The sequence below is a fragment of the Pelecanus crispus genome, chromosome 13, assembly GCF_030463565.1.
Source record: "Pelecanus crispus isolate bPelCri1 chromosome 13, bPelCri1.pri, whole genome shotgun sequence".
NCBI classification, from domain to species: Eukaryota; Metazoa; Chordata; class Aves; order Pelecaniformes; family Pelecanidae; genus Pelecanus; species Pelecanus crispus.
Window position 1 is genome coordinate 17,663,389 of NC_134655.1, and position 24,958 is coordinate 17,688,346.

At 50.5% G+C, this 24,958-nt stretch overlaps 1 protein-coding gene across 1 annotated transcript in view; it reads right to left on the minus strand.

Moving 5' to 3' along the window:
• The window catches only part of MCF2 (MCF.2 cell line derived transforming sequence), a 58,591-nt gene extending 34,184 nt beyond the window's left edge, over positions 1-24,407 (minus strand). The window contains exons 1-4 of the mRNA XM_075720382.1: positions 24,308-24,407; positions 11,351-11,419; positions 10,673-10,787; positions 5,998-6,088 (exon numbers count right to left, since the gene is read on the minus strand). Coding sequence (XP_075576497.1) covers positions 5,998-6,088; positions 10,673-10,787; positions 11,351-11,419; positions 24,308-24,365 — 333 coding nt within the window. The 5' untranslated portion in view covers positions 24,366-24,407. The remainder of the gene's footprint in view (positions 1-5,997; positions 6,089-10,672; positions 10,788-11,350; positions 11,420-24,307) is intronic.
• Positions 24,408-24,958: the final 551 nt, after the last annotated feature.

Sequence of the window (24,958 nt, forward strand, 5' to 3'; positions counted from 1 at the left end):
CAGTCACTCGAGACCCAAGGAACCAATTTCCAACCCCATCAAACCTGCAGATGGGCCAAAGGTATAAACGTGGCCATGCAATCACCAGACCGTCGCAGCTCTGAGACAGGTCTTGCCCAAGAAAGTGTGGGTGAGAGGCTGCAGGAGATCCAAGTTCAGCTTCCTGCGTCAATGCCTGTTTAATTAGCTCTACAAGGAAGATCAGCTCTCCTGCAAGACAACCACAGGCAGGACCTCCAACAGCCCAGCTACTAGATGCAGTTCTGAAGAGAAGCCCGTGTTGGAGACCCTGCTCAGCTCAGGATTTTTAAGTTCAGCTTCCCATATTACTAGAAAGAAAATCATCCACAGGCTACTGGGTATCTCTGAGAAGTTGGAGTGGTTCCTCACTTTGAGAAGAATCTCTGCCTGGGGTGCAGAAAACATTCACTGAGGAAAGCACCACCAGAACTGGCACAGGCTTGTAGACATTTTGAATGAACTGAAAATTTACAGCATTAATATTTCACTGGAAAGTCTCTGGCAAGCTCAACACTCATCCTCCAGCGCGTCCCAAAGAAACTGGCTGCCTCTCCCACCTCACCGCACTGGCTCTCTGTTGGACCCAGTAAACGCTGCTATTGCTTTTCCCAGGCCTGTTGGCTGACCTGGCTGGCACTTGACACTCTTCATGCTCTGGCACGTCCCATGGCACTAGGACATCCCAGGGAGAGACCTGTCAGTCTGCATTCACGGCAATGTCGTGCCCGTCCTTGCAGAGCTGCGAGTCCATCCTGTGTCATTCCCTCAACGCCCACCCTCGTGTCACTGTTTGCCTCATTTTACATTCTCATCACTTCCCAGTGGGCATTTCTCTGCAGACAGGACGACAGTAGCGTCCCCCAACAAGGTTTCAAAGACATCACCAAGGAGCCACCACGAGCTGCAAACCTCAAAGGATAGGATGCTTTTGCTCCAAGCCAGGCCCTGCACCCCTGGCGTTAATGGCTCAAACTGACTTGAACCAAACCCTTGTGAGGCCAATGGTCTCACCATGCCTTACAGGAGCTCGGAGGACGCAATTTTAGGTCCTTCTGCATGGTTATGAGTCCACTGTAGGTGAATCCAATGGTGAAGTCCCACGGAGTTTGGGGAAAGTCACTGTTTCCAGCTCAGAAACACAACAGTGTGTTCAGGTCTCTGAACTTTAGGCTCCTACCTTGACCCCCTCCTGAAAAATGCATCAAGAATATCTTTGAGAAGAACAAACAGCCAGAGATACATCCTCCCTTGGTCTTATCTCATTATCCCCCTCCACCCCATGTCCCCTTTAACTCTGTCCAGCACTTCAAGCACAGGTGAGTCTGCTTTTCCCTCTCCTACTCCTTCAAGTCCTTTTTGACATGCACCCTTCGTGCGCAGAGCAGGCTCCCTGGAGAAGGGGCCTGGGTCTCCAAACCATATCGCCCTATGGGAAGCTGTAGACTTTGGTTGTCTTCTCCTATGAGCCCTTGGGCAGGAAACCCACAGCTGCAGGAAGATGGGACTAGCGATCAGGAGGCAAGCAGAGCCGCCTGCCAAAGCCACACTGCAATAGTGACAAGGTGTGAAACGCCTCTCTGAGAGCAAAGGTGCCTTTGGACGCCTTTGGTTTCGTGAATGCAGGATGCCAACATGTTCCACACGGCATACAAGAAGAGACCATAACCTGGCACTCAAATCCTTCTGCCACATCCGCCACAGGAGCAAATTCTTCTTTGATACAACTTTATGTCCCATACACACACAAGTGTATTCCTTTAGCTCCTTGATACGTTTCACCACAGAGGTAGCTGAGTTTCCAGGACAGGTAATTTGCTTTCTGTTCAGTTTAGAAAGTGTTTGAGGATTTTTCAGCTGATCTTATACATATCAGATCAAGGTCAGCACTTATGAGTAGCCAAAAAACCAAGAAATACAGTTTTGCAAATGATACCTAATATATTTCAAGCATGAAAAAAACCAAACAAGCCAAAAAATAAGCTTGCAGAAAGACAGCCACAAATCAAACCATGTCCTGTGCCCTCTTACAGACTTAAGAGAAAGGATGAAAATGTTAAAAATATATTTTCATATATCTATATGAAAAGATCAATAATTCCTCAGGGATAACATTCCTGAAGGGACTACATCTTTTTTAATCACTGCTACAATTCTAGTTCTTCTAAGGGCTGATGTATAGAGAAGTTACTTGCAAACTGAACTCTAATGATAGTGAAGGTACTGCTGGGAAAAAGCCCTTCCCTGTAATATAGTCAAGAAAGCAAAGACAAAGAGGTCCTTAATCTTGCCTTATGTTTTATCTTGCTATTTATAACGCTAAATAGACTCTTGTGCATTTGACAAACTGGGTTTTATGTAACAAAAACACGTGAAAGAACCCTCTAAAGCCTTTGCCCTCTGCTATTCCTCTGCAGCATTGTCAGGAAAGACAGAAAACTACCGGCGCAATTCCACTAAATCAGGCAGTTGGCAACATTTCACTACTATTAACTATCTCACTGACCAAAGACCGCGCTCAGAACATTCCCTCCCTTCTGAGGACACAAACGCGTACACCTTAAGGCCCCGGTTCAGCAACGTGTTTAAATACACGCTCAACTACAACCACGGAGATAGCCCTGAGACAATCAATATAGATGAACTGGGCTAATGAAGCACAGGGAAGGGCGTGCATTGAAAGCATCACCGTTACTACCTCCTTAGCGAATATCTCATCCTGATGCATTTAATGTGAATTCTCCTAATTTTAGGAATGCAATTTTCAGAGAATATTCTTCCCTGCAGTTCACTGGCACGTTCATGAGGTCGGAAATCAATAAACGTAAAGAAAAAGTAGCATCTGCCAGCAAGTTTGTTTCTGAGCAATGGAGATTGAGGCTGGCGGTCCTTAGGCAGGTGCTGAAGTGAATGACTTTCTGCTGTCCCTTAAAGGAAAAGTCCTACAGCAAAATGCCAGGTACTGCTAATTCGAGCTTTCACCTCCCCCAGAGCCGAAAGGAAAAGCCCAAAGCGCTCTGCTACCTTCATTCTAGCCGCCTGCATAATTAACCCCCACGGATGCTGTCAGCACCGCCGGCGCACGAATTCTACCCAGCCCCCCCCGCTCTGCCAGAGGCTTTCCCTTACGGTAAGAGGAACGCGGAGAGCCGAGCCGCGCCGTTCCGGGCGGAGAGCCGAGCCGCGCCGTTCCGGGGACGCGCTGGAGGCAGCACCGCGGCACCGCCATGCCCGGCGCCCGCCAGGAGCGCCCGGCGGCTCCCGCGCGGCTCCATGGCAACCGCCCCGGCCGCCCCCGCCGCTGCCCCCGCCCGCCCCGCTGCGGGAAGGGCCCTCACGGGGCCGCCGCCCCCGTCCTTGGGCGCTGCGGGGCGCCGGGCCCAGACCCTCAGCGCAGCCCCGCCGGCCCCGGACCCTCAGCGCAGCCCCGCCGGCCCCGGACCCTCAGCGCAGCCCCGCCGGGCCCGGACCCTCAGCGCAGCCCCGCCGGGCCCGGACCCTCAGCGCAGCCCCGCCGGGCCCGGACCCTCACCGCAGCCCCGCCGGCCCCGGACCCTCAGCGCAGCCCCGCCGGCCCCGGACCCTCAGCGCAGCCCCGCCGGGCCCAGACCTTCACCGCAGCCCCGCCGGCCCCGGAGCCTCAGCGCAGCCCCGCCGGCCCCGGAGCCTCAGCGCAGCCCCGCCGGGCCCGGACCCTCACCGCATCCCCGCCAGCCCCGGAGCCTTACCGCAGCCCCGCCGGCCCCGGAGCCTTACCGCATCCCCGCCGGCCCGCCGCCCTCCCCGCCGCGGGCTCGCCTCCGCCATCGCCCCGCCGGCCGCCGCGCCGGGCCGGGCCGGGGAACGGGAAGCGCGGCCTCGCCCCGCGGCCGGGCAGGAGCGAGAGCCCGCAGCCCTGCCGGCACCCGGCTCCCGGCTGGCAGCCCCGCTCTCCTTCCTAGCGCCGGGCTGGCTTTAAGGTGGAATGCCAAAAATCATCCTGCAGACGAGGCCAGCTCTTTCCTTCGAGGATTGGGCTCTCGGCTTCGAGCTTTTACCCTTCCCTTTCCCCCGCCTGCGATTATCCCAACGCTACGCTTTACGGTTGTTCACGATTTTTGGCGGGGGGAAGTAAGGAAAGATGCTCCGGCCAAAACCTGAGGCTTGACCCTGGCAGTACGGCCTCGCTTCCCAAAGCAAGCAGTACCGGCGTGAGCCTGGTTTGCCCGTGCAACTAGAGACAGACACAAAGAGTTAATCAAGGATCTGTACAGTCTGGTACAATTTTTTTCTGGATCAGATGCACGACCGCAGAGCTGCAATTGCATATACATATGCTGAAAAAATAGGACACTCCGTGTGTTTCAAATTCAGCTTATTTGCACTTCTTTATTCCAAAATTATACAAAGATCAGAAAAAAAAGATTTCTTTATTGCAGCATGGGTTATGGCTTATGATTGGAAGGAAATCAAGATTTAATCTTTTGTGCTAGCTGCACAAAGGCAAGTCCAGTCAAACACCTCCTGGATACAAAGACAGCCCTTTAGGGCCAGACCCTGTTTTTAAGGCAAGATTCCCAAGTCTTAAGATTTAGCGGATGCAGGTTTCCCGCTCCTCATTCCTCTTTGCACAGAGCCCCTCCACATTATCTACATGGACAGCCCTGATGCTACAGGCGAAGTCACTTCTCTATGGGGACACACAGCGCATACAGGTACACAAATAGGGTGTATGCTCAAAGTATGTCAAAATAATGACATTTTCTTATTAAACACAAAATGAATGACACTTCTGTAGAAGCTAGAAATGAAGACAGGATTTTTTCACAGTTGAAACTTCCAAACTATGCAAAGCACCATCCTTAAAGGATGTTCTTAGTACTAGCAGCTCTTCAAATGCTGGCAGCAGAACTGAATTTTGATGATCACTTTAAAGAACTACTTTTTAAATGCTGCTTCTGCTCTAATGGTTACCATTCTTGGAAATTCAGTTTATAAAATTCAGGAAAATCAGAATCCAAAACATTGACAGCGGTATCTTATGTACACTGCAAAAAGGTAACCCTCTTTCTTCTCCTGGATGCCTATGAGCAAAATGCCATCAAAGCCTACATACTTGTAATGCCAAGTCCAGCTGGACCAGTACTAAATACTTAAAACAGCAAAAGATCTAACTTTATCAGATCTGACCAGAATCAGGTAAGAGCTTTCTTTCTCAGTACATACTCTTTACTTCATTCCCTATCAGATGGGTCAACACCTTTAACTTCAATGATTATAAGCAGAAACAAAGGCAATAATAATACACCCAGAATATTTTCATTGACTTATCCACATGGCATGGTCTAGTTGGGAAAGCATTTACCAATTAGCTCCTACCTATCCATGCACCTATAAACGTGACTTTTCTACACCTGCTTGCACTACTGTAATACCATGCTCTGATTTCATAAAACACAATGGATTGCTGAGTTGCAAAGAGCTTGCTTTTAAAATACGTTCAGAATCTAATGATGGGTAGTACATAAACATGTGTAATAGAAATTTAAAATACACGAATGCATACATACACATTTAAAATAGATTTTTCCACCCATGTGCACATACAAATGCTCGTGAAGCCTGTTTTAAGAACCTAACACTTCAATCACTGACAATTAGGTAAAATGTAGTCTCATTAACAATGTCTAGAAAGAACACATATGAAGCCAAATTCTCCACCCATCAAAAGCATAGAATATGGCACAAAACACATTTGAACCACTATGAAGAAGTACAAAAACAAGCAAATGAATCAGTTAATAGTCAAACAGCTCATTTACGCACTCAAATGGGGCATGGAGTTATGACTGAATTAATTATAGGGCCATAAAACAAAACACTACCTAGAGAGAAAGCGCAAGCATCATTGCTCCAGGTTCCCAGTGTTTTCTGAAAGTGATGCATAATGGGCACGATGACTTAGTACATTAAAAGAAATTAACATTAAAGAGGACTCACAGATATTTTTTGGAGAGTCATTTTGACCGATGTCCATGTGTCCAATCTTCTATCCAGGATTAGGATAAATTTGGTGTCAGACTCATGTTGACTATGAGAGAAGAAAATACCAAGAAATCAGATAACATTTTGAGGGAATATGACTTTGTTCCCCCCCAAAAAAACAAACCCAAGCACACAGAATGCAAACCACATTTTGACATTTCCAGAGTTGCTGAAATTCCCTTTGAAAAAAATTTGCCTGAGCAGACTCCAGCGAGAAATTTGGGAAGCCCACCTTACGGTTAGCCCAGGGTTATGCATCACCTTTGAAAAGGGCATTGTGTGGCAGATGGACACACATTGGTCTTGAGAAAGGCTCTGCAGAGGTCGGAGGCAGCTGTGCTCCTGCTGAGCAGCTCAGGGATGACCAGCACAGCCTCCACCAGCCGCTGGCCCAAGATGCACATCCCTGCCCTCACCGTTGAGCTCTTCCCTCTGAGGAAGCTTGCTACCTGCTTGCCCAGGTTACAGCAGCCAAGCGATGACTCCTGGCTTGTTTTGGCACAGGCAACAGAGGTGACACTAACCCCGGGAAGGGTGATGCCAGCCTGGCAGGGGGAGAGGGGAAGCTGGTGCAGAAACAGGCTCTTGGGGCTTCCCCAGCACTTCCCGAGGCCCCGCTTGCGAGGCAGCGATTGCTAGGAGGCACTTTCCAAGACGCTCTGGTTCATTTTGCAAGCGCAGGCTTCCTGACATCCCTTTTGACACCCAAATCCTTTAAGTTGCTTTGAAATCCCCAGTCTTACCAAGCAAGCGAGCAGTACCGGGGATGCCCAGTCTGGCAGGTGACCTAACACGCAGGTGAGCTCCTGTCTGTAATTCAAATATTGCCTTCCCAGGCTAGCTGGGTACAGCTCAGCCAGGCTCAACCCATGACAACACACACTCCAGAGCAGTCTGAATTACAAACTGGAATCACGTTTGCACACAGGTAAGGGTACACCAGCTTGTAACCAAGTCCTGTGATATGAGTGTATTTACAGGATACCTAGGTAATATCGACAATATTTATTTTGCGGATGCTGAAACAGGATAGCCATGTCCCACGCCACGCTATCCAGGAGTCTCAGTGCTGTGAAGAGGCTCCCAGTATATGGGAGAGAGCTGGGTCAGGTATCTGCACTGGGCATGGCCCCACGCAGGCAGCCTACCGCAAGCATCGTCTTCGGTAATTCTTGTGTTTGGCAAGCGAAAACACGTGGGAGATTACTCAGAAGTATCACATGGCAGACAAGACTTGGCAACTTCACTACAGAAAAAAAAGGCACTTGAAGCCAGCGCAGGAGCTTTCATTCAACACACATCTTGCTGCTCTGGTCTGTGATAGCCACACCTTTGACAAATAGATTTTAAAGGAATTAGCAGTTGTGCTGAGAGAAAAAAAAAAAAAAAAATCCCTTTGGCTCGTAATAATAATGCACTCCCAAGCTGTCCTAGAACTGTATCGTATGGACCTCCAATGTCGCACTCAAAGTTTAGTGCATATTTATACACTGCCATTGAGGCGTACCAGAAAAAAGCAGAGAAAATGAATAGCAGATTTTACACGTGGGTCGTACACAGACCTTCTGCATGTAATAAAGTCTGAGGTTACAGACTGTGATCTGGATCAGGCACAACTTTTCAGCCAAAAACTTTTTTAGCTAAAATAGTTTGGGCAACATGAGATGATTCTGCAGGTTTCTGTCAGCTCTGTTGACCCCCACCATGAGTTAAATGACCCGGGCGCATGGGAGGGGGGCAAAAATGATCCTTTTGTTTAAGGCAAAAACAAAACCCTTCGGTTTTTCAGCACAGCCTAAAACTTTAAAAGGTAGGTCTCTGTCCTATGAAAAACAATTCTCCAACTCTCCATGGTATTTCCCAACAGGCTGCAATTGAGAAAAAAAAAAAATCATGCTCGCACAGCACTGCTGTCATCGTAATAAAACCTGAAGAAAAAACCCAGAATTCAAGTAATTTAGAAAAGGCAGCCAGACTGTAGTGCATTGTCAGTTAATAAAAGTATGCCAAAGTATGCCATTTACTCAGGACAAAGTTATATTCAGAGAGTAGCCTCTCAGCATGTTAATTTACTTTTATCAGTTCCCTTACAGACACAAAGAAGAAAGTTCCCAGCTGTTCAAAAGCCTTGAAACCTACTGTGGGAAATTTTTAATTTATTCTGGGGCTAGTGGAGCAAGTCTGTGACTATTTGCAACCCAGGCCTTGCAGGTTTATCAGATTTCCAGTCCTACGATGTACCTTTTAGACGGACAATAAAAATAAATCAATGCTTTCTCACCAAGGGGTGAGTTCATTCGCATCCAGCAGCAGAAAGACGGAGACAGATAACCAGATCAACGATTATTTCTCTCCGGGTACTTCTTGTCACTTTTTTTTCTTACCCTTAATTTTGTATGTGTTGCAGGATGCACCAGACTAAAAATAAAGACTTGGGATGTTTTGCAGGAGTACTTGAAATTGGATCCTGGAGTCTGCAGTTGTGAGATTTATCACAGGACTGAGAGACTCCTTGCGGCTGGCGGCATCAGAGCAGGACCTGCTGCCTAATATTTAAATTTAGAGGTATTTATAGCCAACAGCACCCTTCGCTGTTTCATTACTCTGTGTCATCAGCCATGGCTCTAAATCACTTTATACTTCACCTCCCGATCTAAGGGAAACACGCAGCGCTTGTCTAAATACCGAAAAGCTGGATAGTCAAACAAGATCACTCTTAGGGTCTCCTTTCTGCAGCTGCTGGGGTCTGTCACACTTACCTGTGCCTCTCCTTCAAGCGCCCCATCGCACAGTGCTGTTCTGCAAAGCCAGCCCGCAGGCAGGCAGCCCCTCGGCAGGCAGCCCACCGCGGGCAATTTGACTTGCGTGCGCGGGGCGTGGAAGGTGGGGACACGTGACTGATTTTTTCTGTACAGCTCTTCCATGCAAGCACTTTCTGCAGCTGCCTCCTGCCTGCAGCATGGTTGCCAGGAATCCTAAAGTAAAATTAACTTGCCTACAAGACTCATCTTCCTCCTGGCGCTGTTATTAATGCACTCACCTTGCAGAGCGAAGAGTGGCTTACAGCATCCATCTCCTTTATCTAACAATTATTTCCAGGAGAAAAACGCTTCATGAAATTCAGCTTCCCAAAATACTACAGACCTGACATCCCATGAGGTTTCCTCAGTCTAGTACCAGTAGGACGAGATGCAGTCCTTGCTGCTGACTGCATAGGAAAGGCTCTGTGCGTGTGGTTTTGATACACCCATACCCATCCACAGGTATGTGCTAGGGAGGTGTCGGTGCATCCACAGCTAACGGCCACGCAGGTCAAATATTTACCTCTTTTAGGGACTTTCTAGCCCAAAGCCAGAGCCCTGATGCCATGCTGCGATGCCACTGAGGGACACATACCCAGGGGTACCACCACACACCTCGCAACCCTTCCACCCTCAATTACGTGATGCTCTTCCTTGCTCCCTGACACCACAGCCTTTTCAACCCCAAAGTGTTAAAAAGCACATGTTTTTAAGACGGTCAGGTATTGAGGCAGGTTGTTATGGTGGTAGGAGGAGCAGTGAAGCATGATTAAAGTGGTTTTACTAATAACATGCTGAACGTGTTTGAATCACCAGCAAGCTTGCAGCTCTCATTAGTTCCTTGATTGAGTTTGACCTATTACAGGGACAGCAAGATTGCTCATCACGCTAATGCCAGGGTGTTCACAGTCATATGAAATAAGAAGCCCTGGAGAAACCGGGCAGAGCTGGGAAGCACAGCTGCACAGATACGGGCAGCCCACAGCAAGGAGAAACCCCTCTGGCCGGCACACACCGTGGCCCGCTCCTGTCCATGCTGGGACGCTGCTCTGTGGGCCAGGAGCCCACAAAACTTCAGAGTCCATCCAAAAAGAGGACAGAGGAACCAGAGGCCCTTTTTTTTCCTGCAGAGGTGGCTAAACACACGGTACTTCTTCCAAGGCAGCTGCTGATGGAAAGCTCCCACCTAGCTGCTGTCAACCTGCTCTCCCTGCAGGAAGAAATTTGCCAAATCAGGCATTATTCAATGAAATTAAGCATTCCAGGTAACTGAGTCACCAGGCTCAGCAGCAAGAAATAGGAGGGCCATTAATCTAGGTACACAGCCCTGCATGTGGCACAGGCAGACTGCCAGCCACTTAACCTCGAGACACAGGCGGGTAATGGGAGCTGCGGCATGCTGCTGAGCCATCGCGGGTAATGGGGACCCCAAACAGTTTGTTCCTGTAATTAGTCTCTTCCTCGGGTTACATTTCTCTTTTTCCACAGTAATGACTCTCTATTTGTACATGTCACAATATTATTCTGCAGTGGCATGGCATATTTAAGCGGTGACACATGTCAAAGCTTAAGGAAAGCTTGCTGCTAATTAGAAACTTAATAAACTAAATTTATGATACACAACAGACAAGTCATAGGGATGATGTCCACTTTTTACTCTGCAGTTACTGGCACATTAAATACCACGCCTGGACACCATAAGGGTTTGGCTTCTCCCTCCTACTTGCTCTGAGAGCTGAAGATGTCCCTCACCCTGAAGATCCCCTGCCTGACTCAGGCAGGACCGACACCTCTGCCATCACAGGCAAGAGTAGAAGGGAGCCACATACCTCGGGACTGACGTTAGGTATGTTAAGACTTTAGACACGATCTCCTCGGGCACCTCGTTGAAGCGAGCGTTGTCGGGGAGGGTGATAATCCAAGCCTTGTCTTTCCCTCGGCCACCTGGAATAAAGGCGAGGATGCTTCCTGGGCGTGCTTTCGAGGAGGGCCAGCAGCAAAGCCCAGGTCCACCAGTCAGGTCAGAAAACATGCTGCCATCGTTATAGAGGTTTTTTTACATCACCCGAATAGCAAAATCAGGCCAAATCCTGCCTCAGATTTCAAGCCCAACACACACAGGTGGTAGAAAAAAACGTATTAGGTACCAGATATTTCCTTTATTACTGAGCATACTTTACACAGGACAGCAAAAGAAGTCAGAAATACGAGGACAAATCTGCACAGTGGTCTGGAACCTATAGAAATACATGTCAAAGCAGAACGCTTGTTAATGTGTTGAGTGTTTGAAGGTAAGAATATTTTACAGTATGGCTTGAGACAGAAACCTAATATGCTCTTTCAAACTGCCTCAATGTTTTATTAACAACATTTCTAGTGGCACTGGAGACTACCTGATGGATAATATCCTGTGTGGAGTATCAGTTTGCCAAATACCATGGAAATTCGTCTGGAGTATTTAATTACCGCAGAGAGAGAGAGACACTGGAGCAGCTCACCATACTCACCAGAAAGAAAAGCAAACTCTTTCATCAGATCATCACCGATGTCCTTTGCACAGATGGGTATTGCAGTTTCTGGAAAAAAGCAAAACCAGCAATCAAAAAGGAAGGAAAAATCCAAAGCAAACATATTTATCAATGCGTTAACCCAAAGGCGGGACTCGAACCAAGTGCAGCTTCCTTAAATTATATATGAGATATGGTAACAAAGGATACATAGTTCTCCTAGAAACCAATGTTTCTAATGACTCTAACAAGGCAAATGCCATAATTCAGTAGCAAATGTATTCTATCGAATGTACTCAGGAAGAACTGCCTGGGAGCTTGAGTGCTCTTCACTCAACAAGGTAGATCCAATGTTAATATTTGTATTTTGGAGTTACTAAATTTACTCCCCCATTTTGCAAACTCTCCCAGTGCCTCCTAGCCTTGGTAATACAATGGGCTGAGGTTTCTGCTGGGAGCAGCTGCGTCCAAGGCTGCCGCACTGGGAACAAGGTTGGGTTTTCAGACTTGTTATAGTCTTTAATTTTGACCAGATAAGCTTCTGAAATCATGTTTTCATCTGGCATGGGGCCACATGCACTGGAAAGGCTGTTGTTCATACATTCAGTTATTAGATTTCATTTTAATTAAATAATGGGAGAGGCTGTTTTAATACCATATTTAGCATACTGACCATTTCAGTGGCAATGAAGCACATCGGAACAATATACATGATTTTACCTTTCACTGGGAGAAGGAAACAAAAACCAGACTCAATAAACACAAGAGGAGCTTATGGCCGGCAGACATTTTTCTGGATTATCTATAAATTAAACATCCTTGTTCCTGCAAATAAATGCTTTAAAGCACATCTATCCAGATTAAAGTCCTTGTGCTTTCCAATAATTACATTTTAAACACTGATTATTCTACAGAGTTGGTCCCAGGGAGTAATCTTTTGGCTGTTTTAAATCACATAGGCTGCATACTTCAGCACACTCCAGCGTAATCAATATTTATTCTATTGCACTTTTTCCAAAAGCTTTCTGGGTCATTTCTACTTTATCTAAGGATTTTTCAGGCCTTTAATCGGCTGCACGGAGCTGCAGCACAGCAGCCCAGAGGTGCACGAGGTGGGGGTACTCTGCCTCCTGCAGTCCCCGCCGGCCGCGGGCTGCTCTCTGCTCTTCCACGCACGTGCTGCCAATTTTTTCCTCTTGTAGATAAAAATGTTATTTTTGTTTGTTAAGGATCAAGTCTCAGCCCCACTGGCATCTACAGAAACATTCTTGATTTTAACAGGCCCCAGAATTGGTCTCGGTAAGAAAGAAGTTTGTTTTGCAAAGATATTTCAAATATTTCTCTCTCATTCAACTGCTTCACCTAACTTGAGGACAAGAAGTAGCAATAGATTTCTTCTCTATTAGTTGATACTTTTTCCAAGTCAATAATTTCATACTGATAAAAATCACATTTAATAACTTAATAAGCTCCAGCACATGAAGATGATGATATGAAACATGCGGGTCTTTGAAAATACAAGATAAAAGCCCACGGCGGTGCGCACATATTCGCCTCAGAAAGGTGCGGGGCTGTTCGGCAGCTTGGCTGCATTCGCAGTCGGGGTGAAGCCTGTCCCCAAAGCCCGCTCACCTCGCCTACCCCTGCCGACCGCCTTCCCCAGAGATGCAGCCACTGGCAAGGCAGGCAAAGTTCTGCCCTGCGCTGTAACGCCCACGTGTGACCCACGTGCTCAACAGTAAAAGCACAGTTACAGGTTTACGGTAAATGCAGCTTTTGTTTCCGGTTCTGCAGTGATATGGGAGGGCAATGCTGGTTTATTGATAACTGTCCAAGAAAAGGCTAGGAAAAGGGGGTTAACCTTTGCATGGTTTAAAAAAAAAACAAACAAACAAAAAAAACACCTAATTAAAAAGTTTCACAAGACATTTTCTCACTGAGAACAACCTAACAACTTGCAGCTTAAACTAAGCTGGAGACCACCACAGCTGGGAAAAAAGTAGCATTTTTCCACACAGATTTTCAAACTTTGCTTTCCAGGAAAGAAATATCATCTCAAAAATGCATGCTTTAACCCCCGAGTCTGGTGCTTATTCCCTCACATCTCTCTTAGCTGCAATTTCCCAATGACCATTATGGAAACTGCAAAAAACAGCTGATGTTTTAATCCTACTTGTGCTGGGGGGCTGCAGTAGGACCCGCTGTGCCGTGCCCTCCCCAAATGCAGGTGCAGGCGACCCCCGTCCTGCACAGCCCGCCAGCTAAGCAAGTACCATCAGGGCCATGCCAGCAGGTGGACCTGGCATTTTTGGGTTTGAGGTGCAAAGCACCATAGGATGGGCGTTCCCACCACGCTCGGGAACAACCTGAGGCGTGACCTGCTTTGGGAGTCATGGTTTCCAGCGAGGACCTTGCCCCCCAACATTTTATTCCATGGAAAGTTTCATCCTTGACTTCGGCACAGAAGTGGAGGCACAGATTCCTACAGCACCCTTATGGCCTTGAGTTTCTTGCTTCTCAAGCGACAACATTTTTGGAAGAGGGCACTCAGCACCTTCAGAAAGTCAGGCCCTTCCGAGCAGTCCCAATTTGAGCACCCAAAATAACTCATTTGAGGAAAAACTAGGCAGGAGTAGTTTACTTCAGGCAGTGAAGGCTCGGGGAGCATTTCCCTTACAAACCCTCCCCATCTCCTGCAGGGTAGGAGAATCCAACAAGCGACGGAGGAGCAGGACGGCTGCCCTTTGGTAAGGTCAAGGCACAACAACAGGCTGATTGTGATGCCATGAGAGCCGCTCCTTGGCCAACTCATCACTCGCTCTGCGTTGGCCATCGAACTCAACCTCCTGGGCAAATGTTAGGGAAAAAATCAAGTGCTGGCATCGAATTTGCAAGCGTGTTGCTGTGCCTGCGGCACATCGGTTGGATGTTACTATAAACCCTGTACAGAAGCATGACCTCTGTCCTCAAATACTAATCTCTGGAAAAAGAGCAGTGAAAGGCAGTGGGGCACCAAAGATATCCGCCTCTCAAACAAGGCTTCAGTCAGTGTTCATCAGCAAATTGAGTATTTCTTATTTGAAGGACACTCTTGGGACAGTACAGGAAAAGGCCCCAGGGTACTGCCCAGCACTGGCTAGGAACAGCACAGCCAGCCTGCGCATCTCGCTTGGCACAAGGCAGAGGAAGCCAAGGTTTCATGCAAGTCCACTCATTTCTCTTAAAAAGAGGCTTTGTGATCATCAGCTACTATAGACTAGAGCTGCTGTTACAAAATCAAGCCTGAGCCCCCTGCGTTACAGCATCCCAGAGCACTTTACAAACGCCGCTATCCCCGCACAGTTGGTATGACCTCAGGCTTTAGGGTCTTACTAAAACCAAGCAGCATCTGGATGACAAATTGTCATAACAGCTTAGTAACATTTTTTATATAGGCTCTGAGCTGGATATTTGTAAAATGCTGCTGCAATTTTTACATTCACAGACTCCTCTACAGAGAAGATCGTTGCCATGACACAGAGTTTCGGAGGATGAGTGAAGCCAAGCAGGGAAAAGACAAAAGGGAAATACAGGGCTCCCTACCCTTCCAAGAAAAACTAATGTGGCTCAGCAGGAAACCCTGGTGAATCTGTCCTGTCCCCATCATTTGGTTTACACAGTCCAGAACATTTTGCTGGGTCCTCTCCACAGGACCATATCTCAAGGCCATTGCACAGACTGCAGTTGTAAGGATGCTCATCATTAGAGATCTTCCCTTTCAAGGCGATTCAAGCACAGCGGGAGTTTCACATATGGTGGAGGTCTGCAGTGACATTCAGAGAGGGGACAGCTACAGTCTGAGTCCAAATTTCTCTCATAAAACTCAGTTAAACTCTGAAGTGCTTTGCTCTTTGGTAACTATTGTTTTGTTTTCTTTTATTTTCCAAACTTCACAGGTCCACAGCATCTGCAGACAGCAGCTGTGTAATGCATCTGCCAAGCTGATGTAAGAGCACCTTACACTTCACAACACTGACTGAATATTGTTTGCAACTATAAAATCCATTTGGAGATGGCTTTGTTGTGAATGAAGAATAGCAGCTTTTCATGTGAGGGTTGCTGCTGTCGTCTAGGAAACAAAACTGAAGTAAATCAAATGAAAAGGGTAAAGGATCACATTGAGCTTCTCCATGATCTGCTTGTTCTCAGCTGCTTGTCCATTTGGACATCTACATCCAATGAAGCAGTGTCAAGGGAGCCTGCAAATCACCACATTTGTAACCTATTTCCACTTCCCTCGGTGACTTTCTGGGCTAACCGGGGTCATCAGCCAGCGTCTGTCTCAGGTTGTCCCACCACAGGAAGGCCCACCTGCCTCCAAAAGTTCCTTTGAGACTAACGACACCCGTAACGCAGACCTACGTAAACCACAGGTGTTTGCAGGAAGGTCCGGTGCTCAAGGAGCTTCAATGAGCCGGGTTTCTCCTGGCTGCCACGGACACTCCTGTCCACGGCCAGCGTCGGTGTGAGCCTCCCAGAACAGCTGATGGAGCACAAGCTAGGCTGGGTGTGGGGATTAAACCATCCCCATCTCATCTGCTTTGCGCAGGAGTGGGAACAGAAATCCCTTAGAGCAGAGTGCCCCAACCATGAACCCTGTGCAATGCAGAGAGCAGCACTTTCAGCTTCTCCGGCTGAATTTGCTCCGCTTTGAAAATTAAATATTCATTGGGGCAAAGAATAGAAACACCGTCCTGTATCTGAGGAGAAAGACCAACGCACCACCCTGCAATCTGTCCCCCTAACTCAGTCCGCATTGCTATACCCACTCGAAACACTCAAAAGGAGGGACCCTGCAGCCCATCGCTTGGGGCACTCACTTTGGATAAGGGAAAGAGTTTCACTTAAAAATTAGTTATCTGCAAAAGCCGACGAGCTCCTCCAGGAAGAATGACAGAAATCCATCCCATAGCAGCAGTCGGGGCACAGCTTGCTGCAGGAAACCCGAGCCTCCCTCGCCCCGGTGCACATCCTAGCCGGTGAGCGGCTCAGTCTCACCCTGCTTTCACGGAGCAATTTCAAAAGACTCCGGATTCAATCCAGAATCGCCAAGAAACATCGCCACTCTCCCTATCAGCACACCACGTCCAGAAAGCAAGACAGAGGGATTTATTAGAGAAAAAAAAAATATTGTTTTATACTGTTTGCAAACTGCCCTACTGTGAACGGCACGCTTGCATGAGGTCCACGCAAAGCCTGTCCAACAGCACGGTGCCGAGTGACAGAGTGCCTGTCCCTGGCTGCAGGGAAGGAGCAGGGCAGGAGCACGGAGGCACGCAGGCAGCTGCCCTTACCGCCCGGGCACCGCTTCACCCAGTATCTTCCCAAGGATCACACCCCACCTGCGCAGTCTCCAAGCTGTGGCTTCCCTGACAAGCTTATACCTGGAGTCAGATCCTGATTTCCACATCACCGGATCCACCCTCCCGCATCTCCGCCTTGCTCCGTACCTGCCTGGGAACAGGATCCGACGCTGCGTACGCGCGGAGCAGGTGTTTACACAGCGTTCATGGGAACGGGAGCCGGGGGGGCTGGCGGCTGGCCAGGCGGCACAATGCTGATGGAGATACCGTGCTGAACGGCATGTTCATTAGAGAACGCGTAGCAGAGAATAGGACATTGTGCTCCTCAACGAGGCCTGCTGTATTCACCAAAAGCTTATTTACAGGACCTGCTCTGAGCAGAGGACTGACAGCCAAGGTCCTGAGGCTGCTTCCTGGCTTTGAGACTAAACTCTTTGGTAGCCAGGAGCAAATCGTGTCTCCCGCGGCTTCAGTTCCTCATTTGCCAACGGGAACAGGCACAAGTGCCAGCAGGACACAATGTTAGCAAAGGGCCATGAGCACGTCTGACGACAAGAGAAGAAAAGACCCCTGCAGCCCCCATCCGTCAGGCCGATGTAGGTGTTCACGTCTGTACGAGTTGTGCGAGAGCTGGCCTCAAAGGGCGAGAGTTAAAAACCCCACTGGACTAACCATTGGATGACGTTGGACTAACCAGGACAGCTGGGTAAGAAAAGGTCTCCGCAACCCACAGGACTGGTTTCTGAATGCACCAAAACCCAGAAGATCTCAGGATTGGACGTGAAGTCCACCAGCCAGGACTTGGTGACCTCCTCCCTGGGGACCTGAGGCCAAGGGATCGTTTTTCCCTACAAGTGAGTTTGCAGCATGCTGGCTCACAGGTGGTTGCAGGTCCCAACCAGGACTTCTAAAGATTCATAGGGCAGAAAAGCAGAGGGGCCTGCTAATAAGAGACATTTCTACTCAGTTCCACCAAAGTCACCCAGAGCTGGGGGTTAACAGCCTTATGCTGCAGTTACACCTTTATAGCTGAGGTAACAGCCTGGCCACAGATTTAGACATGTGGGGACCTTTTCCCTGCAGTAAAGCATAGCCTGCATCAAACAAATTTCCTTCTCTCCACACCCCAGAAGTTCAGCTGCTGAAGAGACTTAGAGACTTGATCGTGCAAAGAACTGCTGTGGTCCTCTTCTGCATTTGCAAGTGATCGCAGGTACGGTGCAGAAGCTATATATGTAATCATTAGTCATTTCTAACAGCAACTCCGAGCTGCACATGCCCTTGTATCCACCAAAACCATGTTCAGCTGCTCATGCATCCTGCCCTGACACACCTATGCTCTTGTGGAAGTAGTTCCAGCACAGTCACCGGGGGTACCTGTTGCAAAGATGAGGCACTGCTGCTGTCCAGGGGAGCCACGCGGAGCAAATTCACCTTTAGCCATCTCAGTGTAAGAACAGCAATTTCTGCTGCTGCGCTAAAACCTGGCACATTCAACAGTTTGCAATTCCAGGTGGTGCAGCCATTCCCCGTGCCAAGCGAGCAACACAAAAGACTCGTTAAAATATTTACGGCAGAAAGCTTCAATACACTTGACTGCTGCAAGCCCCTTTGTCCCCCGCTGCCCGCGGGGACAGCTCGCACCTCGCTGCGGCCGGGGGCTGCGCAGAGCATCTGCACCCCGCCGAGCCCCGGGCTCAGCCTGCAGGCACCTGCTTTGTAACGACAGCCAGTCGAAACCAGGTTTTCATTTGGAGGGAAAGATTAGCAATTAGATTAGGTTTACAAGTGCCTACTTTTCTGGAGGATGTGATGTACTGATCCTGAGGAAGATGATGGGGCTCCTCAGCTGGTTCTGTCAATAGCCTGATGGCAAACCTCCACCTGCCACACGCGAATCTCTCGGTAAATCCTCGACTTGGCAGAGGCTCTTGCAAAACCCACTTCTACAGGGTGCCTGAGCTGCCACCTCAGGCATTTCCTGGGAAGAGCATCAGCACAACATGGGGGACAAGGGATGGCAGAGCCATGGGAAGAGCTGCACCCCAGGAATATGGTGGGAGCCATGGATGCACAGGCTGTATTTAGAGGGAGCTGGTGGTTCGGTGCTGGCAGCACACCCTGGTCCCCAGGCTACAGGTGGCAGTGGGGCCATCCCAGGAGCTGCCAGGAGCCCAGTGATGCTGGCAGCCAGACATGGGTGGCCCTCGGAGAGCTCGCCGCGGAGGCGGGTCAGCAGCGAAATGCCTCCTTCAGAGCCAGACGGGACGGACGCACAGCAGCAGCCGCCACGCCATCGTTTCAAAGGGATCCGGCGCCTGCAAAGCCGTGCCCTGCGCAGCACAGCCACCGGCACCGCTCCCTGGTACAGCCGCCACCCTCCACGGCCACATGGGCACGAACGCAGACCCCTCTGCCCGACTGGCTGCAGTAACTGTCCACATGTGAGCACGCCCCAGCGAAAATCATGATTTAAACTTCACCAGAAGCATCGTTTCATGTCACAGATGGGAAACCGAGGCAATCACATCAGGCAGAAACACATCAAAAACACCCAGGGATTCAAAAAGGCTGTGGAAAGCCCCAGGAGGGTTAGTGCATCACTAGGCGTGACGGGTCGGTCACCATGCCAGGTTCAAGGACTCCTTAAATTATCCCTTGTCAGACTGGGGAGGATATTTTAAGGAAAGGCTCACTCTGTTTGCAAGCTCTTTCTTTTACTTCTCCCCGAGCGCCTGCTCCGGCACAGCGTAGGAGGCAGGATACGGCACCAGATGGTCCTCTCTTCTGACCTAGTGGCTGTGCTTCTCCGCCGAGGCCTTGGGGGGCTTATCTGCCGGCGATGCTTCAGCGCAGACACACATCCCCATCACCCAAACCTGGGAGTATGCTCGGCTAAGAAACCATACAGGAAAAAAAAAAAAAAAAAAGTGAAGCTTCTATAAAACTTGAATGACCTTTTCAAAAGGCTTAGATTTATATACACTGAGGATAAGAGTGAAAATGCAAAAGAAAATGCTGTGAAAGAAAAAAAAGATAAGAAATAGGGAGAAAATGTTAACTCAGCACAGTCCAGGCTTGCGGGCCATCATCCAGGCAGCGCGCCTGTCCCACAGAGGAATGTCCTCACGGGAGGAATGTCCTCACGGGACCAGCTGAATCATCACCTTACAATAGGAGCTGATGGCACGGCCGAAGAGGGATCGGATGGCAGCGCGTCCAGGCGTGCGCAGAGCCACCCTGGATCAGGCCCCGTGGCCAAGCCTGCGAGCCCTGGGACAGGAGCCTCCCGCTCCCGGGCATCCCTCCAGCAACGCCGGCGGGAAAACGCCGGCTGCGAAAGAGCAGGAGCACCCAGGGCACCGGCACGGCTCGGCTGCGGTCGCTCACTGACACGCAAAACCGGCAAAACCTCCTTCCTGCTGACCACTGCCGGGAGGACGAGGTGCAGCCAGCTAAGGATCCCAGACAAGGTGCAGCCAGCTAAGGATCCCACGGTCATGGGAACAGTCATCCTCTGATACAATTTCGGGAGCTGGAGCGAGCAGAAGGGTCCCTGGGAGCTGGGGCTGAGCCGTGCTGCCAGCGAGGAGGAGGATTCAGGGGAGGTTAAGGGGTCCAGGGTGTCCCTCTGTGCTGGGGACCATGGAATTTGGGGGCGGGGGGAGAATCTCTTCCAATGGAGATTTAACAGCTGGCAAACTGTGGAAGTTTTGCTCAGAGAAGGCGAACCAAAAGTAAACTAAATGGCAAGAAGGCTTATGTGTTATCTCTTATCGCTGTGGCTAATCTGCTAATGCGAGGGAAGAAAACACTGGATGCTCTGATGTGTTCATGTCCAATCAGAAAAACTATCTTCTCATATCACCCTGAACTAAGCAAAAATCAGGAAAGATAAAAGCCAGCTCAACTATACATGAATTTCCGTCTATTGCGAGAAATGTAATAAAGTTTCTCAACACCCACCCTTGTGGATTCAAACTCAGTGTGGGAGTTGAGGAAAATCTAGTTTCTGGCATTTCTAATACTGAGGAGCTTCAATTTTCTCCTATTCCCAATATCAGTCACTCCTCCCTTACGGGAGACTCAAGAAAGAGTCTACAGGTGGTTGCACACCAGCACCGGGGCACGTTTGCCAGCTCTGCGTCTTTAGCATCTGCCACCCGCGTGCACCTTCCCAGCCGCCACCGTCAGCCTCCAAAACAGAGCCCATTCAGCACGAAAGCCTTCCAAAGCCGAATTAAAACACGCACACATCAATAACTTTCACGTCATTCCATACCATGCGAGCGTTGCCTTTTCCAAGCCAAATTCCAGCTTTCTGCATAAAGTAACTCCTGGCAGATGTAACAGCAGTAAACCCTTGGGCCCCGTTACCTGCCTAGGAACCTGGAATTAAGTTCACTGAAGTCACCGGAACAATTTATTTGCTTTCACAGCCTATATAAGCCAGGAAACTAAATCGTACAGCCAGGTTCCCATGATGGCATCACCTGGAAACTCTGCTGCAAAGTGAGGGAAACTAAAAACTATTTTCCTGAATTGAAAATAGAAATGCTGAATTCTGGCATCCCCCCGTTGAGCCAAAGCGCATCTCCAAAACCAGCAAACCGCTTTCCTGCGGCAGGAGAAGGTCAGTGGCATGGAAAGTGAGGGGAGGAGGATATCGCTGGCGCTCGCTGTCTGTCTCACACCACCCAGCCCTTGGACAGACACCCACGGAACAGCAGATGGATAATTGCACCGCGCCGGCAGCTCTGCCAGTGGGGGTTCCCAGGGAACAACCCTGCCCCGGGCGCTGCCGTCAGCCGGAGCTCCTGACTCAGCCCCGCTCTAAAACCAAGTCTAGCATCGCCCGGGAGGAAAAGGGGTTCGGAAGACAGGGCAGCCCCACCCAGCCACTTCCATCACAGCTCCTATTGCTCCCATTCCTCTGCCCCCAATTTTGCAATGGCCTTCAATTTTACGGCATTAGGGAAGCTGTCAGATGGGATGATTGAGGCTTTGGCAGTGGAACAAGTTGAAGAGTGTGGGACCCGAGCTGCGCTCGTCACACGTGCCGAAACGACCACCGTCACAGCGACAGGCATCAGTCAGCACAAAGTTGCCCGTTTGCAGGATGAGGTTGAGGGCACTCGCTTGGTTTGTGGCTCCGGGATTTCCTTGCAAGTCCTACCTGCCAAAACCAACTTTAACAAAAGGCTCCTACCACAAGCACGACCAGCGGCCATATCCGAGCTCTGACCTGCCCATCTCCACACAAGAGAAGCTCTGTGTCTCCAAGCATCCTCCAGTTCGGTGGCAAAGACAGCGCTTTGGAAGACTCTTTCTTTCCCCCACCATATTTTACACTGCAGTTGCTTCCCTCCCACACAGCCCTGCTGTCACGGCACTTTTGTCCTGGTAAATGAATGATAAACCATTAAACTGCAGTTGTAGCAAATGTGATGTAGGGAGAGGAAGCACATCCCACGTACTACTGACTGCTCCCAGACTACTACTCCTCCGTGGTCCACCCAAAGAGGTCTGGACCAGCACAGAGCTTTCAGAAGCTGCTGGCCCTGTACTCCTGCAGCTCTCTGAGGAAGCCCAAGCCATTTTAAAGACAAGAATTGCTGTAAAAGGCTTGGGATTTATATGGGCTTGTACCTCACTGTAAGGCAGACATGGGGGAAATGTCACCTTCTACTAGAAATGACCAAGTTTCCAGCGTGAAGGGAAATGGTTAAAACATAGTCCCGGATCAGGCTGGATGCTCAGAAATGAGCGATGAGGACAAAAACCTTCTGATTTATTTTTAATCTCATGATTTGGGGAACTTTACTCAACTTTGTATCTTTTTCAATAACTCATTTTAAGAATCTACATAGATGTCAAATCACGTGTCCAGATCCTGAAGCTATAACCGCACAAGCGTGCCTTTGTGGAGATATTTTGATTTCGTACGAGCATCATACAAAGGTCATCTGCCGAGAGCTGGTTAGAAGACAGGGCTCATGCCCACGAGGAGCCCGCTGCCCGCTTTCACCCGGTTTCCATTACACTGCTCATAGAAAACATTCACCATCTGCGTCCCCGTGCCTGTGTCACCCGGCTCCTGTTCGAGCAGCGTGGGTGTTTCATCGCCGACACCAGCGCGAGGAGGATCAGACTTTTTTTTCTTAATCGCATCCGTTCAAGCAGCATCCTTTGCTAACTGACCGTGATCCCCCTCTGCCTACATTTTCCTACCCTATTTGCAGGCTGTGGGCAAATGAACAGCTCAGCACGGGTACGGCGGGCAGGACAGCCCACAGCAGAGTAGGAGGTGTTGTGGTGGGCACCATCCCAGAAGAGCGTGTACACCAGCATCTCTTGAGGGGCAGGTGACACATCGGTGAAGTCCTCACCTCTGACTTACCCCCCCCCCCCCCCGCCCCGATAAATTCCTCCCGCACCCTAAATTGCGCTTTGCAAAGAGGTCAAGGAAACTGGAATTAGACTGGAAGCTTTTTCTGGGTCAGTGTGCCTTTCTTGTGCCTGGCACGGCTCCAAGCGCACCACCAGCCGTGAACGAGTGAGGAACGACGAGCGCCTTTGCCTCCTGACAACACATGCATCCTCCGGCGAGGATGGAGTCACCCAAGATGCCACTACCTTTCCCGGATTATGAAAGACCTCTCTGCACAAAAAAAAAAAAAAAAAAAAAAAGAAACAAAACCCTGTTCTCCCCACAAGAAAACAAAATAACAATAAAGCCAGGGCTCCAAAGAGTTTTTGAGCAGATCGCTGTCCACCAAAGGAAACACAGCTGAAGCAGAAGAGCAGCTCAGAGCCTGAGGGTAGGGGACCAGACTGCGTTCGCTTCTCACATTAAGGGTGTGCGGCCGTCTAACCACAGCAACACCATCGCAACTCCGCGCTCCCCAGCGCAGCCCGGGTTTCAGCGGTGTTTAAAGACCAAGGAACGCGGGAGGGAAGAGGGGTTGCCTAACAGAGGCACACGCTTTACACCCCTCCACTGCTCTTCCACTTCAGAAACTGGGGAAGGGCACATCAGTCATCAGGCTAAGATGCAACTTCCCAGGGAAGACTTCTTCAGTTTTGGCCACGGGGAATCCGAGAGGGGGGCTAGCGCTGGCGAACAGCTTTCTGCTCACCGAAACCCATCTCCTTTCTCCCAAATGCACTTTGAGCGACTCATTCCACCGGTACAAAGGCCATGTCAGCGGCACAACGAAACAGCTTCTCCTGAAAAACCGAGGCCGCTCCGCCCCGGCGATGCGATCCGCCACAGCAAACAGCACCCAGAGACCCCGACGACCCCCGCGCAGCGAGCGCCGCCGGGGGTGCGAGGCGGCCGGAGGGAGCACGGCGATGCCCCCGCCCCGCACCCCGCACCCCGCACCCCGCACCCCGCGGGCAGCGGGCTCGGCCCCGCGCCTCGGCCGGGCACCGGGGGGACCCCGCGCCCCGCGGGCACCGCCCGGGCGGAGGAGGCGAAGCCGGGAGCCCGGCTCCTTCAGCGGAGGAGAAGGGAGCGGGATGCCCGGGCACAGCCCTTCGCCACCACCCCCCCCCGGCCCCCCGCGACACCCGGCCCGGCCCCCCGGCTCCGGCAGCCCCCGGCACTCACCGGCGGCGGCGGCCTCCAGCAGCGCGGCGGCCCGCAGCAGGCGGTAGTAGCGCTCCATCTCCCCCGCCGAGGTGCCCCCCGGCGGGGGACCGGCCGGCGCCGGGGCCGGGGCCGGGGCCGGGGCGGGGGCCGGGGCCAGGGCCATGCCCCCCGGCAGCGCTCCGCCGCCGGCAGCGCTCCGCCGCCGCGGCCGCCCGGGCGGGGCCGGGGGAAGCGGGGGGCGGCCGCCGCAGCCGCCTCCGCCCGCCCCCCGCCCGCCCCCCGCACCGCCTCCCCCCGCGCCCTCCGCGCTGGCCTTTCCACCCCCTCTCCCCCCCTTGCTTCTCCTAACCCCCCCCCCCTTTTTTTTTTTTCCCCTTAAAATTCGCTGCTACTCTCCAGTGTCCCCCGGCACACGCCGCTGCAGCCGGAGCCGCTCCCTGCCTCAGTGCCTATAGCACTTCTCCAAGGGAAAGGAAAAAAAAAAAAAAAAAATGTTTTCATCCTCTGCAAGCAGCATTCTAGCAAATTCCTTGAACAATATATAAGAACGACTTTAAGCCATGCTATAGCCAAAGCCGGCCAGAGCTCTGAGCGCACCACCGGCCTGACCCATCCGCCTCAGTTTCCCCGATGCTGGGGTTCAAACGATGCCAGCTCATTCTCCGCAGG